The sequence below is a fragment of the Harpia harpyja genome, chromosome 5, assembly GCF_026419915.1.
Source record: "Harpia harpyja isolate bHarHar1 chromosome 5, bHarHar1 primary haplotype, whole genome shotgun sequence".
Classification (NCBI taxonomy): domain Eukaryota; kingdom Metazoa; phylum Chordata; class Aves; order Accipitriformes; family Accipitridae; genus Harpia; species Harpia harpyja.
Window position 1 is genome coordinate 11,103,231 of NC_068944.1, and position 18,857 is coordinate 11,122,087.

The 18,857-nt window shown below is 38.0% G+C and overlaps 1 protein-coding gene across 7 annotated transcripts in view; it reads right to left on the bottom strand.

Moving 5' to 3' along the window:
- CARMIL1 (capping protein regulator and myosin 1 linker 1) overlaps nt 1-18,857 on the bottom strand; it is a 196,565-nt gene that overhangs the window by 76,560 nt on the left and 101,148 nt on the right. For all 7 annotated transcript variants that reach the window (XM_052788667.1, XM_052788665.1, XM_052788668.1 and 4 more), the window contains 7 exons: nt 17,325-17,419; nt 12,922-13,008; nt 9,142-9,245; nt 7,088-7,165; nt 6,896-6,972; nt 5,864-5,968; nt 1,086-1,155 (listed from right to left, as the gene is read on the bottom strand). In XM_052788667.1, the coding sequence (XP_052644627.1) occupies nt 1,086-1,155; nt 5,864-5,968; nt 6,896-6,972; nt 7,088-7,165; nt 9,142-9,245; nt 12,922-13,008; nt 17,325-17,419 (616 nt within the window). The remainder of the gene's footprint in view (nt 1-1,085; nt 1,156-5,863; nt 5,969-6,895; nt 6,973-7,087; nt 7,166-9,141; nt 9,246-12,921; nt 13,009-17,324; nt 17,420-18,857) is intronic.

An 18,857-nucleotide genomic window follows, 5' to 3' on the forward strand; every position in this document is an offset into this window, starting at 1 on the left:
AAAACGAACTATGAAATGCATTCACAGTAATTTGGTTTGTCCTTCATAAGGAAATCTGTGCACATTCCAAAAGCAATCGACCACGAACCTAAGGTAAGGATTACTACACCTCAACATGTTCATCAAACTGCATGTTTTCTACTCAAAGGGAAACCATTGCATTTGAAAGGCACTTCCAGAACAGTTAATACTCGGGTGATGGAGTTGGAAAGATCTGCCTAACAAGTCAGAGGCTTTCTTTGCAGCTTAAAAAAGAAAAAGTGGCCTAACAGCTAGAGAAGGCCTGAGCCTAAGCGGGTTCATGATGGTTTTGGCAAGAGTCCACATGGTCCTCTATGTAACTGCCTCGCTGTCTCCCCAGGGTCGTGGCTGATCTTTTGTCATAAGCTGTAGCCACGCAGGTATCATCCTGCAAGAGTACGGACAATCCTGAGAAACAAAGTGCATAGCAAAGCACAGAGAAGCAAGAGGAAACAAGATAAAGCAAATCAAGCTGCCACAATTGTTTTTATTTATTCTTGAGATATTTAAAGCCATTTGCACAGTGCCTCTTATGTTAATGGCATGCTTCAATCAACTTTGATCAAAGTGCCCTATTGGCCTGAATTGATTAATTATTAGGAAAGCAAAATTTCTCCCAAGGTTAAAAAGCAAACCTGCAGAAGAGGAAGCATGTCTCTGGTTTTGAAGGAAGACAATCAAACCACAGACATGCCTTCAGGGCACGCAGCTTCCTGCAACCCATCCGAATTTGGGCACCTTGGAGAGTCCTGCTGCAGGGTCCTGTGTAATCACAGCCCCAGAGGGCAGAAGCTGCCAAGCAGCAAACAGCACACTGGTTCAGTATCTAGAACAGCTACACTGCAAGGAGGGTTTTGCCAATCAGGTGCTTTCAACCTCTGTGCTGATTATTTAGGATGCTGTTAACACACAGCAGCTGATTTTTACGGTAACTGCTTCTCCGAGTTCTACCTTTCCCACAACTTTTGACTACAGAGGAAGAATATCTCACCCAGTGGATTTCAGGGGAACTCTAATTCCACATCTATGCATCTTTTGAACACATCCTGGTAAATATTCCTTACCTCACAGCTACTGAGATCTAAAGACACCTCCTTCAGATTGTGATTGCAAGCCAGGCCTAATAAAAGCGCTCTGAAAAAGATCAATTTTAGAACCATTAAAAAAAAAAAAAAAAAGAAAAAAAAAAGGCAGCTTTACATCATCATCTAAGTGATCACAGGTTAATACACCTATAACACACAGAACCATTTCAAACCAAAACCACACCAGCTGAGCAGTTATTTCTTAAATGACAGTGGCAGCATAAACCTGCCGTGCTTAGAACATTCCAGCAGCTTCAAAAACTGCAGGGATGCAAGCCTAATAAAGAAACTGTAAAGCTAATGCTACACCAACATTCAATAACATTCATCAGAGATGACTTTTCTTCAACATCTGTTTTCAAAAAGCATCAAATGATTACAAAAGGAGCGTTCTGTTGCATGACTGCACTAACTCTCCGATTTTCAAAAAATTCAGGAAAAAATTGGATTTTTAATATACGCAAGATGCAGCGCAGCCAGCCATTTCAGCCAGGCACAGTGCCTGTAGCGCTCAAATGCTGGATCATGTTCAGGTATCACACAATTCTCCACTTCTGCAACCCAATAAATATTTTCAGATTTCAAAATTATATTCCCAGACAATGGTATCCTTTGTCTTTAGGCAGAATGGCAGACAAGTGTAGCAACAACTGATCATGATTTTCATAAATATAACTTTAAACCCTTACAGAAGTTTGTTTCGACATATAAGAGTTAGTGTTAATATCACATATGTATTACTATTGTCGAATCAGAAAGCACAACAGTATCTGTCTTAGAGAAGGAGCAAACACAATCTGTGTATACCTTCTAGTATCTTTAGAATAGATGCTGCTTTGAATTAGTAATTGAACAGAGAAACAGAAGGACTTCCTTCCCAAACTTCATTTCAGCCAAAAGCAAGCTAACAGAATCCAAACTACTGATGCATAAAGAAAGATAAAAACCAATCCATTTTGGTGAGTCATCTGCTTACACACCTGCTATGCAAGTAGTGTGTAAAAGCCATACTTAAAATGTGCGCACCCTGGGAAGGTTTTTCATTTAAACCTATTTATATCTGCCCTCCCGGTATAAATGTTAATCAGACCTTTGTTGTTAACAAAGGCAAATATCTTGTGCTTATTTACTTCTTAAGCTATTAATATACAGACTTTGAAAAACGTGAAAGCTCTGCAACAGTTTTTACAAATTTTTAGATGATCCTTGTGTATATTTTCCTTCCCAAACATGCTTTTATTCAAAGTTAGTCTGGCTGACGATAATTTTCAAAGAACTTCCTAAACATTTTGAGGTAACATAAAAAATACAGTGCAACCATTAAAAAATGCACATTAAAAAGGAGACACAGTGCTGCTTCAAATGTACTCTCTTCACAGGAAGAAAAAAGGGTTGTTGTTTTTTTTTTCCTAACCTCTTTTGTATAAACTCACCCTAAGAAAATCTCGTGATTTCTCAATTCTTTGTCATGAAAAATCACCAGCATTCAAAGGCACTGAAGGCAGACATATTATAACTATACTTAGCCACTATGTTTAAATCACACACATGGCAATACTTGGAAAGGTCTTGTCAACTGTGCTAGATGGAGAATGCAAGAATTGGCCTTGTAATTAGCATTTGCATGAGAAGCATATCAGAATCTTGTCTTGTTATAGCACTGACAGATCAAAATACAACTTCTGGCAATGTCTGTAAATGAACAAAACCGCCAACATACACTTAAACAAGGAACAGAGAGTATAAACTGCTCCACTCAAAAAAAAAAAAAAAAAACAAACCAAAAAAACCCACAGCAAACTGCGATGGAACGTTAACTGTATTAACTATGTACAAGAACTAAAAGCACCCTTTCCCTACCCACTACGTGGCATCCCTGCGGTACAGCTTTACTAGCAAACCTCTTCCCTGAAAGGACTGACTTATATTAACAGGTCCATCACTGTCCAAGCAAGTTCATCTCCTTCGCTGACTGCACTTATTAACCAATATTTTTAAACTCACTGAGTCTGCATATGTGATTAAACACACCACAACTGTTGATCTAAAGGAAGTTGATAAGAAAGAAATCAAACAATTTATCAGGGGAATTTGGGACTCAGGGTATCAGGTATCTGCACTTTAATCTGTATTTTTTTCTGTAGGCAGGCTTGACCTTGAATCACACATCCAACTCGGTGACTTGGGTTCGTGTCCCAAACCAGGAACTCCTCCTTTGTCACAGGACAGTTCCAAGGCCCATGTTGTCCAAAGCTTTTTGGCATGCATTGATGAAAGGTGGTAGAGAAGTAGTATTATCGTACACTATGTCATTTTTATTTTTCCTTCTAGAAATCATACCTCGTGCTATTGTAATCTTAGCAATGACAAACAAGTCTGAAAAAAAGGTGTTTCCATCTTCTTGTCTTTAACAAATCCTATGATCTTGATTGTTCTGTAGAAGTTTTGTAATTTCTTACAGTTAAGACCAAAAGGCTAAGCAGCTGCCCCAGGATATAGCACATCCTCAGTCCTTTTAACATCAGATTAACTTCCACAGGATGCTTTTGAAGTGTATTAGTCAAGCCAAACAGGGTTTGAGGGAAAACAAGGTGTACTGCAGATCATAGTTCTCTGTACTGTTGTGAAATACACTCAGCTCAGACTGAAGAAAAAACTCAGGTCAGAGAAAAAACACATCAAGGAAACTACCAAAAAGTATTAAAGAGCTCTGTTCTACCTCCGAGGCAGAGGTGGACACTGCCATTAGAACAAAACAAAAGAAGCCCATGCCAAAATACCAGCCAGCTGAGAGTGACATGCACACTCTTGAGACCATCCGTGTCCAGCTGGACTTTGGACAGATGCTCCTTTCTGGAGCTGTCTGTGCTGGCAAAACAGGTTTCTGCTCTCAGCTCATCCTACACTAACCATCATTGCCTCTCTACTTCCACCAACATGGAAGTCATGCGAGCTCAACTCAATTCAGTCAAATTGAGCCAGATTAGCTTAAACATTATCAGAGTAGGTTTTTGCTAATACAAATCATTTTGGCTGAAAAGGACTAGGAAGATCTCACTTCCTGCACAGCTGGCAGATCAAGGGGTCACAAGTATTTGGGATAAATGAATACAGTAACATCTTCCATGAGCACAGACTATTGTAGAGCACTCATCTGCCAAAACTCCTCACACCCCAGGAGCTACTCGACATGCCAAGGAGAAGCGCTAAATATGAACCTTAGTGTTTGGGGCTTCTCACCTTTCCTAATCTGTGTAGACATATTCAGTGTCTCACAGCATTGTTTTTCTCCTGTAGCACTGATAAGATTATCTTGTGTATTAGTCATATACATCCTCCGTTCTTCTTGCTTCATTAAACACAGCTCCCTGCTGCCCTCCACCACAGAATCAACAGCTCTAAATTAATCAGAATCACCCAACATGTTTCTCAATAATCACCTTCTGTTTGAAAACACATCAGTACCGTACCTTCCTAATCCTAGCAAAGTCTAAGCAAGCAAGACAGCAACCAAGGGCATCACACAGAACAGAGTGAAAGCTCAGAGCTAAAATGATAGGCTCCTGCAGTTGAATATTGATTTCAATCCAGTGCATCTTACTTAAGCATCAGATTGTACTGTCCTCTCCAATGTCAAAATACATTGAAAAAAATATCCCAAAACAATGTACACTACTCTTTCCTGTGTGGCACTTGCTACTTTTCTCTCCCTTAGCTTCCCCCAGATTGTATCAAAAGCTTTCCATCTGGTACTCACTAACTACTCTTTATATCCCACCTCTCTGACTTTCGCCACCGACTCCCATTCATGAGCTACTCCCTTGCTGAGCTATTGCCTGCTTTGCTTCCGTGTTCTCCTTCAGGAGGCAGGCTCCCAACTACACAAGTATACATGGATACACATATATATCTGTATCTGTGTCCAGATTAGGATTTTGGAGGTGTGTCCCCTGAAATGGTTAGTGAACACGTCTAGATGTCTACTATGGATAGGGTTAGGTATGTTTTAATGCATATTAGCTAGCAAGTTGACACTCTGGAAAGAGCCCTTTCTTTAATTTAGCCCAACAAACACAAGGATTCTGCCACACCTTTAAATTTTACGTCTGAAAAGTTCAACACAGTTCGAAACTACACACTTCACAGTGCACCACAATTTCCCTCAGCCTGCATTAGGTTGTAGGAAGAGTTTCTCTCCAGTACCCAATCCACATCACCAGAACCTGTTAGCCACAGGATGGGTGACATACAGCAAAGAGATGCATTACACTTAGCATTCCTAGAAGTTGCTGCCATTGTCTCTCCCCGCAAAAGAAGGGCATAGCTCTGTGCAACAGGTCTCTCCTCCCAAGCATTGCAACAGGTTCAGTTTCATAACGGCTGTTGCAATACCACAGCCTCAAAGGAATGGCACTCACAAAAGTACATAATCCCATTTTACTGTGAAGCAAACAGTTTTGTTCATAAGCCACAAAGAAGTACATCACAAAAAAATGTTGATGGAAGGTAAACAGCTGTGACATTCCCACGGAACAAAATATGATTAATAGTCTCAACTGTGAGATGGAAATAACATTTCTTGAATGTGTGATCATTATAAAACTCACTCTTGCAATATCAGTAATGTACAATGGGGGAAAAAAAAAAGGAAAAAAAAGGCAGAATCCTTTCCCCTTCATTTTTAATATGAGGCACTCACATAATAACAATGCAAACTAGGTTTCAGGCAACAGGAGAAAATGAAATGAAATTCTTACTTTAGAGGCTCAGGAGGGAGTTTAGTTCCCGAAAGATTAATCTGCATCAAAGCAAGTGAGCTGCTGAAAAACTGTTTGAAGGAGGGAGGGACTTCTTTTCCTTTTCTGTAAGTAAACAAATTCATTAAGAAGTAGCATCTAGACACTCCTCATTCCAATAAATAGCGAAGACAAGCCATCAGAACTGTAATGATCTTTTACATGTTTAATTTGCTCTACCTTCAACAGCTCTGTAATCAGTAGCTCTCAATTAGCTTAGAAATATAATGTCATCAAAATATTGATTCAACAAACAATCCTCAGCATTGCACTGCTGCAAAGAAGACATTACTATCTAGCTTCTGTTTGGTGAACTACAAAGAATGATCATTTAGCTCTGGTTAATAGTGAACATACTTATATCTTATGAGCAGAAGATCAAACAGGACATTACAAAACCCCTGAAATTGCCGTTTCACCACTAGAAGGAATTACTCGATGATGGAGTGGCTTACCCCCAATTAGGTAACATCTCTGATATGGACCCAAGACACTGATATGAAGAAAATGGAAGCTAATGTTAATATTTCCTACAATGCCAGTATTCTACAAAGTCAATGTTCAGTCTCAAAGACTTTCAAAGGGACTTCCTCCCAGAAAAGGACAAAAAAGGAAAAAAAAGCATTTGTAACCATCATCAAGTCATGAAAAGTACAAACTTTAAAAACCAAATTTAAAGAGGAGTCAAGTCAGTCAGACTTCAAAGCCTAATGTTATGCCTCTTCGAGACTAAGGATATATACTTTCCACTGCGTCAGTATCACAAAAAAGTATTAGACAAGGTAGCTTATTTTACAGCCATCTAGCAAAGAGCAGAAAGGGAAAGAAAATATTTTGCTTGGAATAAATAATACCTATTTCACAGAGCACTAAGTCCTCCAAGACTTTTATAAAGTCTTAGATTTCTTCTTGAAAAGAAAGGTGTAACACGAGAGCAAGAAATTATAAAACAAAATACTGCAGGAGTTGACAGTACTGACATTTAAACTGTACCTGTGAGAAAAGAGAGTCCTAGAGAGGCTAAGGACAGCTAGATGCTGAAGACATCCACGAAGGAGGGCTCCACACACCTGGTTTAAAACAAAGAAGATTGATTTTACTTTATATTAACCCAGAAAAGTACCTAGGGATAGAAGGTGGGGAATGTTTCCTTGGTATTTGAATCTCCACAAAAACCATCTTTACCATATCTAGCGCACACTCCGTGTTGGATAAATCCAGATGAACAAGGGCATTTGGCTGGGCCAAAAAATTGTACAGGCTCTATAATTAATGGAGGAAAAAAAAAGAATGATCCATGTTAATTTTGATATCATGGCACCAATTACTGGATCGCTACTTCTCATTGCATTTTAGGCTTTTATTATAAAATTGCACTGCAAGAGTTGTGTCTGAAACTTCTTTTCACCTTATCAGTACAACCTGTTTTACTTTTGAAGGCTATCATTTTTTAAAGTAACGGGAAAAATGGTGCTCGGACTACATTTACCAAACATTACTCTTCATGTCCAACTGTTGAATTACCTTGCAATTCACTTTCACAGCAAATGATGATTAATCTATTTAGAAATACCTCGGAATGTCACTCAGATTGCTGTTCCATTTCAGAAAGTCTAATTGGTTTGTAAATTTAAGCCAGCCCCTTTAAGCATGAGGGAAGCAACTAGTTCACTTCTGAAGCCCATGGTTATTTCTCAGTATCAGCAGTGCATTAAAGGTTTAAGGGAGAATACAGAACAGGTAACAAGATTTTAACATTGATGGCTTCAGTACTGCATAGGATATGTCATGTAAATGTTAGCTTACGTAAAACTTCTTACTATAACACTGTTTTATTTTGGGCTTTTTTTAGTCTCAGAGAACAACACGGAAGACAAAAGTATGACCTAATTCACAGAAACGTGGAATGCTCAACTCCACATGAAATTCAGACGAATAGAGCATGTTCAACATTTCTAAAATAGATCCATCCTCCTAAAAATTAGGTCATTTAGCCCCTATACCTACAGCGCAAGAAAGATCCCTGCTTTAAAAATCCCTGTGCTTTGCTAGGGTTTATTTTAATTGCTAAATAACAGGATTTCCTTACTCCTGTTGGAAAACTGTTCCACAGATGAAGAGATCTCAGTATTAGTAATCTTTTCCTTTGAACCATCTCTCTCTCTGACAGGCTAAGAAAAGCCTAACTTTTTGTATTTATGTCCCTTAAAATATCGTAGGTAGACATCAAATTTCTTTAAGCATTGCCTATCAAAGTTGTACATTTTATTTTACTTTTTGTTTTTACATTATTTGCTATGTTATTCTCTCTTTAAGAGTAACTCACTGTGTGTATTTACATTTAACTATTTGTTTGCTACCTTTTAAATCCTCTTGTCCCACTGAAACTTTCACCTCTTATGCCTACAAAGACTAGTTCTTTGAATATGCTGATAAATGTGAAACTAGTCAGATTTGTGAAAAAGTCAGAGCACCATGTCTGACTGCACTTTAAATTATAAGATTGGGTGACTCTAGTGTTGCATATTTTAGATGCTCAATACTTAAAGAATTCGAAACCTGACACATGCACACAACTTCTGATGTGAGAGAGAAATACAGATGTAACAGTCAAAAAGTGAACACATACAAATTGAGAACTAAGTGGATTTTGTTATGGAGAAAACAGAGCTGCACTTCTATGGCTATTGATAAACTGAATAAAGGAATCTAAAAAATAATTACATTCTTCGAAGAATCATGAGCTTCGACAGCACGTGTCAAGGAGGTGCACAGATTCATTTATACAAAAAAAAATATCAAAAACTAGAAATTAAGTTTTTCCAAGTCAAAAGAAATCATTTGTTTCCAGCCTTCCAATGAAAAATTTGTACTACACTTTATCCCTAAAAAGAAGATTATTTTTTTCAATTGTGTTTTGGTCACTTTCAAACAGAACTCAGGGAGCATGGTAAGTCCACTGAAACAAGTGGCACACTTGCAGTTTTCTCATTTATGAGTAGAAGCCAAGGACTAAAAGCACAAACTAAAATTATGTGGATTTGTTTAGTCGTGTGCGGTAATTTAATTCTCTGACTATATTCTGAGGAGTAGAGATCAAAATGTTATTTTCTATCCTAGTACCAGAACTGTGCTGAAATAAATGCAAAGAAGGATCTAAACAAAATGGCTTTGCTTTTCTCTTAACAATTAATTAAAACATCCATTCATTAACTCCCAAATGAGAAGAAAGTGCTTACTGAGAGATCATCACCGCGGAGTGCATTCCCTGAGAGGTCAAGATAGACGAGCGTGTTTGCAATCAGTGAGTTGGCACTCAGTGACTGGGAAAGGCTATTCACCCCTGCCAAAAAAAAATGTCGGTACTCAAGTCAACCCTAGACAAAACCAGCCCAGACCCTGCAAGTGCACAATTTCAGTCAACACAGACATACACAAATGTTTAATGACCTCCTGTTACTGTCATTGTACTGCAGCAGAGGAATACAGATCACCAGGCAGATATGAGACCCTTCCCTGCCACAGAATGCCCGGTTTTGCCTGGACAACGCTCCACCAGCTGCCCTGATGGAGCCACAGCATGTTAGAGGTCCCAGATTCAGCAAAGAAGTCTTTTTGCCAAGCCTACGGAGGCTTTAACAGTGCAATCCCATTTTGAAACAGATTTTTAAAACAGAGTTTACTCCATACTGTTGAGTTAGTGTCTTCCTGCAAACAATAACGATTAGATAAAAGTATCTGTGGAAGTAGATGAAAGTATCTGTGGAAGAGCAAGTACATTAACAATTATAATTGCCAGAACTTCAAAAGCGACTGATGAGACCTAGAAATTAAGAACATTTCAATTAATGTATTTGCCTGTAATTTCAGAAAAATAGTTAGTTAATTAAAATATCAAGATATGCGTAAAGACTCTCAGTTCCTGATCAGAACAAATATATATTTTTCACATTAAAATTAAAAAGCTCACATTGGGAACAAACCAGTCAGAGCTTTCTTCCTCCGAAATTCTTCAGCTTTTCCAAATATAAATTAGGACCTGGCTACTTCTGACTCCTTCAAATCTAACTTTCACCTGAGGGCTCTGTAGCTTATCACCAAGTTCTTAATTTATTGCAGATGGCTATTGCTGCCTTTCAAGCACTACATGTGTGTGTTTCTTTCATAAGCATTACCGTAGTTTTTTTGTAAGTGCCCGGCTAAAGCTATGAAGGCGGCAGACGTTTTGATTTACTACACAATATTGGGCAATTTCTCAAAGCTACTGGTCAGTGAAAATGGACTGGCATTCATTGGATGGAACATGTCCATTCTTCACTTAAAAACTATTCACAAAATAGATTTACCGGTGAGGGCGTGGAGGAAGCAGCTAGCAAGCCACTGGAGACCAAAATACCCTATGTCAGTGCTTTGGTTTTCTAAGCTTCCAAATACTAAGAAAGTCTCCCATGTTAGTGGTATGGCTCTTGGTTTCATGAGGCTTTTGATGCTGAAAAGAATCAAAGCACAGTGACATGTTTTCCAAGTCTCAAAACTTTTCGGGCTGTATAATTTTAATTTTATCTTAACATTGCATTGTTGAATCCACAACCTACCTACAAAGGTAAACTGCAAACGAATACTTTTTTGAAACTTTGAAAGATCTAAAAGCTCTATTTAACCACTAGAGCTTATAGCTGTGGATTCCCTTTAGTGAGTCTTCTCAACAACATTTATAAGCAACAACAAGAAGTAGAAATGAATGTAATGTACTGTCAACAACTGAGCATATACGATCAAGAACCAATTCTGGGAATTCAGGAGCAGTGTCTGAGTTTGAGGGAGAAGAACAACTATCAAACAATCCGTAATGTTGCTGCTTGTTTGATGTTTAAAAAGGGCCAACTGGTCAAATTGAGCCACATTGGTGAAGGCAAACAATGTGAATGAGGGATTTTTTAATTAGCCTTTGGCTCGGGCTCGGAAAAGCAAGCCCTAGCCTTGAATGAGTATACTAGAATTTTCCATTTAACCAGAATCTTCAAATCAATAAATTTCTGTTTGAACTTCACCTACCTCATGCTATACTCTAACAGTAATCTCACTTTCATTTGCAGACAATCTTTCATGCTCTTTTACCACTCTCAGGAGGCTCAGAGTGTTAATAGCTCTCAGGAACTTTGAGATACAATATTTGAAGAAAGATCAGCTGGGAAGTTACTACCTGAACTTTACTTCTCAATCTTAGAAACTTATCTTGAATAGAAAGCGCTTTTTAAATAAGGTCAAAACCAGTGAGGGACTGTACAGAATTTCTGAAACTGAAAAGCTCAAAATAAAAAAAATAAAAAGAAAAAGGCTGGGGGGGGGGGGGAATCCATGCACCTTGGAGTCTACTGAATCCAAGATCCAAGGTCTCCTTTACACTTTGCCCACATTACAAGTTCAAAAACAGCCTCCCAAGTTAAAACCAATTCAGTACTGTCTTCTTAAGTTAAAGGAAAACTGGCTAAGACAGACAGCTTTGCAGACAACTGAAGAGGTGAAGCTGAGTTTCTTCAGGTCCAGAGGGTTATAAGAATTCCCATTTTAAGGCATCGCATGTACTTTTTTAAGGAATACTGAGGAGCTGCCATGGGACAATATTCATGGTGACATGTTACTCTCTGGAGAACAGATAGTTATTGCAATGTAGTCTGGACTAGGATTCACATGAGGCCAGTATTAGACATGCTAGAAAATATTTTTAGCTTTTGCTTAAAGATTGTCTTAAAAAAGTGTGTTAAAAACCTTCTGAATTCTTTTCATAACCTCAGAATTCATTTTTACTGACAAGAGTTTTGTGGATGAACTTCTTCATCAAGCTGGCATTTATTCTTTACAAAGATAGAAGCGTAGCTAGAGTGTTCTCTTGACTCAATGATCACAAGCGCTTGCTGAAATCATTCAGATCACAGGATGAATGAACATACCAGAACTGCAGGAATTTCTGTCAAATTCATGAACATCTAATTTCAAGAGTACATGTGAGGTTAGTCAAGATTCTTAATCAATCACGTCACCAAAAATGGAGTTAGCACTGGAAAAAACCAACCCCAGAGTTTAATAAAGTCATTTTAATGAAAATCATGATTGAATAAACTCAGTTTAGGATTTACTATTTACTTAAGCATAACAAGAGCTACAGACACTCATAAAAACCAACAAAAAACACTTCTCCCCCTCCATGTTCCCCCAGGTCAACCCTTAAAGCTTAGGAGAACACAGAATCTGCACTTCACAGAGCAATAATTAAAAGGATAAAAGAGCACGGCTCCTATCTGTTATCAACTAATGTCCTTCATAGACTGTAACTCACTCATCTTTTCCAGGTCATCAACATCTGCAAAAAAGCTGCACTAATGTCAGTGCATTTTTTATACTTTTAACACTCATGTTCTATACAGGAGACCCTGGGTTTGTGCAGTGTGTTTAAGAGGTCACTGCATCTATTATTTGTAGAACAGTAATGCAAAATATCCTGAAAGTTTCTGACATGTGTTTCAATAATGTTATTGCTTTTAAAATATACAAACACTTCTAATTACAATATCAAACTGGAAATTTGTAAATTATAAAACAAAGTCGTCTTTACTCGGAGCGAACCACTTAACAGCCATTGCCACAACACTTGGTTTCATAAAATAATTGCATGCAAAACATTTAGAAAATTCCCTACACATTTGTGCTTCAGACACCTTTTTAAAGCATATATGAAACATATAATTTATGCCAATTCCAAATTCAATCTTTCTTTATAATACAGGTTCAAGCCCAAAACTTACAGAAGCAAGTAAGAGTTTTTCAAAGTGCTGAAGGGGACACAGAACCCCGCCCACGGTTCAGCAACCTAGGACTGCAAAAAAGCAGCTGCGCTGTTGAGAATACACATGTAAATAATTTACAGAATTAATTACTTTAGAATCTGGTAACAAAAAGTATTACTAGGATGGAAGCCTGAAACTTTAGAACAGAAATAGAGGCATACGTATAAAACATACCTTTAGGTGACAAGGAGGTTTTAGATAAATTTAAATGTTTCAGTCCCTTTGGAAGTTTGGCGAACTGGATGCTCAAAGATGACACACCTGTTGAGGGAGCAAAGAGAAACGGATGTTTTCAGGTTAACTGAGTGATCTCAGGTTTTCCCAACAATCACACCAGGGCAAACTGCGCTGGTGGAACTACAGGAAGAACTGCACTCACTGTGGGGGTGGGCCCAAAATACCCTGTCTTTTTAGGACCATAAATCTTTGAAATGACTGAAGTAGTCAAGATCCCTTCTTTGCTAACCACTGAACAGATCGAGAATTTTGCTGTTAACAATCAGCGAGCCACCTTAATTAGTTTAAAAACTATGTAATACACACATACTTTTGAGGAGTCAAAGGAAGATATTAAACATGTCAAACAGTCAGCATTTTGGAAATCTGGAAGCTTTATGCTTCAGCCAAAAAAAAAACCAAACCCAAAATCCCCCCAAAAACACACCCATAAAAAAAATGAACCACAAAATAATACCCAACAATGGTACTTCACATGAAACTTCAAACTATTTTTATTTTCTTTTAAAACAAAGGGCTGTCAAGGCAAGACAAATACCCACGTTAGCTAACACTGCTCTTTTTTTCTGAGATAAACCCCAAGAGCCTGAAACCTCCACCAAGTCATAATGGCCACTTAATTCCCTTACAGTAGCCTGCAGGTTACCAGCCAGGACACAGGCTTGGAAATGCTAAAACTGCTTGCGATCACAAACAGTAAAAACCTATTAAGATGATGACAGAGACTGGACTACTTCAGTACAAATACAACAAAAGAAAAAAAAAAAAAAAAGAAAAAAAAAAAGGCACTTTTCATCAAAGCCCTTTCTCAGTGTATCCAAGTTCCACACTCCATCAATTTAATCCCCCCATTTAAGCAAAATATTGAAATTTGATTAAGAGGGCACATCCTAAATAACAACGGAACCAATCCATAAAATATTTATTAGAGGAATAAATCAACACAGAAACTCCAGGCTTAACCTGAGGTGTGAAATACAGTCCTCTACAGCAACTCACTTGGAAAGAAAAGGGCAAAGAGAAAGGGGGTAAAGCCTTTTACTTGATTCGTAACACAGTAAATGAAAAAGCTGATACCATTCTCCACATATGCAGACAGGAAACAGTCTGCTAGTATGTCACATACATATGTTCACTCTGCTTTTATCATGTTTTACCTATCATTGATAATAAAAGAGCAGCTACATTGCAGATATTGTTGTAGGGGGTTTTTTTAATGCTCTCTGTACAAAGCACGTTGTGTATGCTGGTGATAGGTACAATGTGCACGCAGCTCAAAACAACATACTGTATTTTATTTATACTGCCAAAATAGTAGACCCATGGTGCCTTGGCATTGTTTATTGTAAAGCACAATGGTAACTGAATGTCTTCACCAACTTTCAGCAAGATTGAATCAAGTCCTATTAATAGAATTTTCTTTCATAGCTCTACTATTAAAAAAAAAAAAAAAATCTTTTTAGCTCCTCTGAAGTAGGAGGCTCAATCTGTCTTGAGCTGGCCTCAGAATTTATATTCTGTAGCTGACTGTCCACATTTGTTAAGCTGGTTTAGTCACAATATATACTTTCAAAATCAAGTTAGAGTTATGCTCGTGGAAGAGGAGAAAAAGGAGTACAATCAGAATCATTAAAGATATCACATATGTAATTTTTGTTGTGAAGCATTTTGAGTAAGACGTGCAGCAAATAATTTTACCTCTCCATCTCTGTATTTAGCTAACAACCTCCAGACCAATTAATTATCACTCTAGCCAAGCTGAACAATTTTAACATCTTACCAGCACCAGAGGTTAAGAATCCACCCAGTTATAAGATACAGGAATCTGGTGCAGAAAAGAAAAAGTGCTTCTGGTCACTCAGGTCCCTGAACGCTCTTTAAGCCACCCATTTTTGCTAACCTCGTAACAGAGATGAGAGCTCTAATGGCAGACAGAGTTAACCGCATCCAGGCACACAGTTCTGAATTTAAGTATTTCTAGGCTTCGGTATGTTTGTTTTGCATTATTTTTAACAATACATGAGATTAAATTCTGATCCTAGTACAGCCAAAAGCAAAACTCCCATTGCTTTAGCATGGCTAGATTTTAAAGCCAAGATTGATAATAAACTCTCCAGGTGTTAGTCTCACAAATATTGACAGTACCATAAAGGGAAGCCAATCACAAATTAAGAGACTGGTCTCAGTGTAAATCACTTCATATAAACACTACTTTGTATTTGAACTGAAGCCAGGTCCTATGCCTTAGTTAAACTAAACACACTTCCCATGTTATTAGAATAGACGGTTGCATTAATGTAATAATATAATGTCTTTACTTATTGAGTACCAATAATATATAATAGCTTAGGGTGGTTTTTTGTTCAAACAAGGCACAGCAATATGTTCTTCCCCATAATTCACACAACTGCATTATTTCCCTTATAATTGCAAACTAATCTGGTTGAAATTCCAGTTCCTGCACCTGATTTTTCAAGAGATATTTTCCGAAATCCATATGTTTACATGGATCGCCATTATGCCAGCTTTTACTTGTGAAATGCTTACTGCCCCTTCAGTTTAACAAAGTCAAATCTACCTTGCACTCAGTGAATATCAGATCACAGGACATCTAAATCTTTCTTAAACTGAAAAGCTGCAGTATTTGCACATTGCAATTATAGTCAATTTCTCCTTAAGTACTCATATAACTTATCTAATTCTCTAATGAAAAGGTCAAATCTTAATTGCATATGTGATAGGAGAGACTGAGATAATGAAAAAAAAGTACTAATTTCTCCAAGTTGTAGTTTCTGCATTTCATTTGTATCTTGCATGTGGATACTGCAGAAAAATTTGAATCTATAGGTTTGTTGCAAAGAAAGTATGCACACCAATATGTTTTAAAAAAAAAAAAATTCCCTGCACTGTAGAATATCTACCAAATGTTTGGTCATTTGTTTTGCTTTCAAGATAAAAATGAGTTCCTTTTAAAAAAACCTTTCATACAACACAATCTAAATACACTTCTTCAAAAGAAGAAGCAACAATGTAGCAGCCTTTTTCCCAGCTTACAACAGAAATTTTTGTACAATGCAGTTAGGCCTACGGCACATTGTAATAATAATGTTCTTCAGCAAAACATTGGCTTTCACATCATATGGATTCTTAAGGAGGGCAATCGGTAATTAGCAGGCAAGAGGTAATCAGAAGAGTTAAAGCAATTCATGTGAACAATTTTAAATAAAAACCTACTCTGAATAGGTTAAAAACAAAAATATTTTCATAATTGTTTCTATTCAAAAAGAAAAGATACACAAAAGAGGAAAGGAAAAAACCCTTCCCATCTTTTTTTCCCCTCACTGAACCAGCAAGAAAGGAGACACACCTACAAAACTGTGTTAACAACATTCCAAGTCAGTCAGGTTGTAATCACAATGAACAGTTTTTCCATTTTGAATCATGACAGCAAAGAGACTGGAAAATTTCCCCAAAACAAACCAAACAAAACAAGAAAAGGTTCACTGTATAAAATTCTTATTTTTCTTCTGGCCCAACAGGAGCACAAGATAGTCTGATCCCAGAACATTGTGTGCCTGGAATGCCTTAAGTGAAGCAAATGGAAATCTCACATGGGCAGCGCTAAAGGGTCAACTCCAGACTGAAAGAATGTAACCTTATTTTAAAAATAAATGCCTCTTGGGTGAAAAGAGAGTAGACAAGGGAGGGGAATGACTTGATACGTACGGAAATTGTGTCTAACAGTGCCTAGTCTGAGAAAAGCTGAGCTGTTCAGCTTGATTTTATATCTTGTGGAGTCAACAGCACTTTGCTCCATAAGGATGCCAGTTATGCCAGTATTACTGAACATTGCCAAGTACTGGCAACACAACGGACTAGCACAAAGCTAAAAAAAGGAATAGTTTCAATACTGAAAATATGGAATTATGGCTGAAATAAAGACACAAAACCATCAGGAAAATATAATCCAAGCAACAAAGTTGCCTCATGCTTCATCTTTCAACTGATTACATTGCCTTTAAAAATGCACACCACTTTCTTTACTCTCTAGTCCTAAATAGTCACTATGTTCCACCTTCCTTTAAAAGAAACCTCTACAAAAATGTAATGAAATCTAATGAAATCCATGGTTGGTTGAAGACATTTAAATATTTTTCAACAAGCTAATGGATATGTATAAATCAAAAGAGAATAGTGATTCTCAGTCATTTGTGAACAACAGATATTCACAATAGCATTACACACAGAACAATAACCTATTATTCAGGCAAAGCTGAACGGAGCAGCAGTAATCCTCCTATTACATTTGTAGAAAGAGAAAAATATAAATGTTACAGTACCTCTATCTTCAAGCGGATTGCTAGCAAGGTTGATCGTATGGAGTCCTGAGTTGGGATTATGGGCTAGGGCACTGGCTAGTTTCTGTGCAAAATCTCTGCAAGAAAAGAAGAGAGAGGGAGAAAAAATCCTGTTATCTCCTCTATCAACAGCATATTCAGACGCTTAGAAGCGTCAAGGGATTACTAGCCAGAAGTGGCCTATCCTACTGCAAAGCAGTAACTGATTCTTCACAGTTCTAAACAATGCTTATCTGGCTAATTTGTTTTCAAAGCGGGTTATTTTATTATTTATTTATTTATTCTGTGACCTAAGAGACTGAAGGGCACTCAATCAAAGCTCAAACTGCTTTTGACAAAGATCTGGAGATATAAAATAGGAGTTACACAGAATGACTAAAAACTCGAGCACATCTTCCATCTCCTCCATGCCATGCACACATGGTATATATACATCAACTTGCGTACCACTACCTCCTTCACCCACAAGCCAACCCTCTCACTTACAGCAGCTCTCTACCAACAGTCACTCAAACAGATGGGTTTTGCAGCATATTCAGATGGTCAACAAACCAGAAGTATTTCTGACCTTGTAAAACAGCAGGTATAGCTCTCGCAAAGAACAGCAGCACACTGATGAACTGGTCTTTGCTTGCTTCTTTTTACAGTGAGAAGCATCAAAATACATAACTGGCTGACCACAGTCCTACCAACATGTCCCAAGAAAGACAACGGTGTATCAGTTCTATAATGCTCACCACAGCCAGGCCAGGTAGCACAGATAGCTTTGAACTAGTTTTAACCAACTACAGTAGGTAGCTGTAGTAGCATGCCCTACCTCTGTTGCAAATCCACTTGAGAGGCAAGGGAACACTGTCCCATCTGAGAGCATTTCCCTGCAGCTGGACCTACCACCACCCACGGCACTAAGTTCAAAGCTAGCTTGGGTCTTCCTACGTGACCACACTGTCAGACTCTGGTGGAGACATGTTCCTTGCATTAAGTCAGAAGGCTGTTGGCTGTTATCAGCTCTAAGACAAACCTGTCCTTGTACCTACTGGGAAGCTTTCATGTATTGAGGGACTAGCCCTGCTGTGTGCTTTTGTTAAACTGAGACTATAATTTCAATGTTCTTACTTCATCTAAGTTAGATACTGAGGTAGAAATTAAAAATATGCCTTGAGCTTCCTTCTCTCTCTGCCTTGAAGTACATTATCTTACCTCCTGCAGGCCCGTGGTGGAGAACTACCAGCTACATTGCTAGCAGAGTGGTAATGAACACTGCCCTCTTTCCTCAGGACAGATCCTGCCTACCATAAAACTAGTAGATCAGTCTGTGTGCTGAGAACTGCAGTGGAGGTAGCATCCTCTTCCAGTATCTGGAAAAGAGTGGAGACTGGACAGCAATAGCCTCAATAACTTTTGGTTATCTGCTGTTGCAAGGTGTACTTGAGTGGAGAGATGTGCCAGGGAAGTTTAGTTTCCCTTTGAAACCCCATGTCCTTAAACAGAATCCTGGGGCTAGAACAGGTTCCA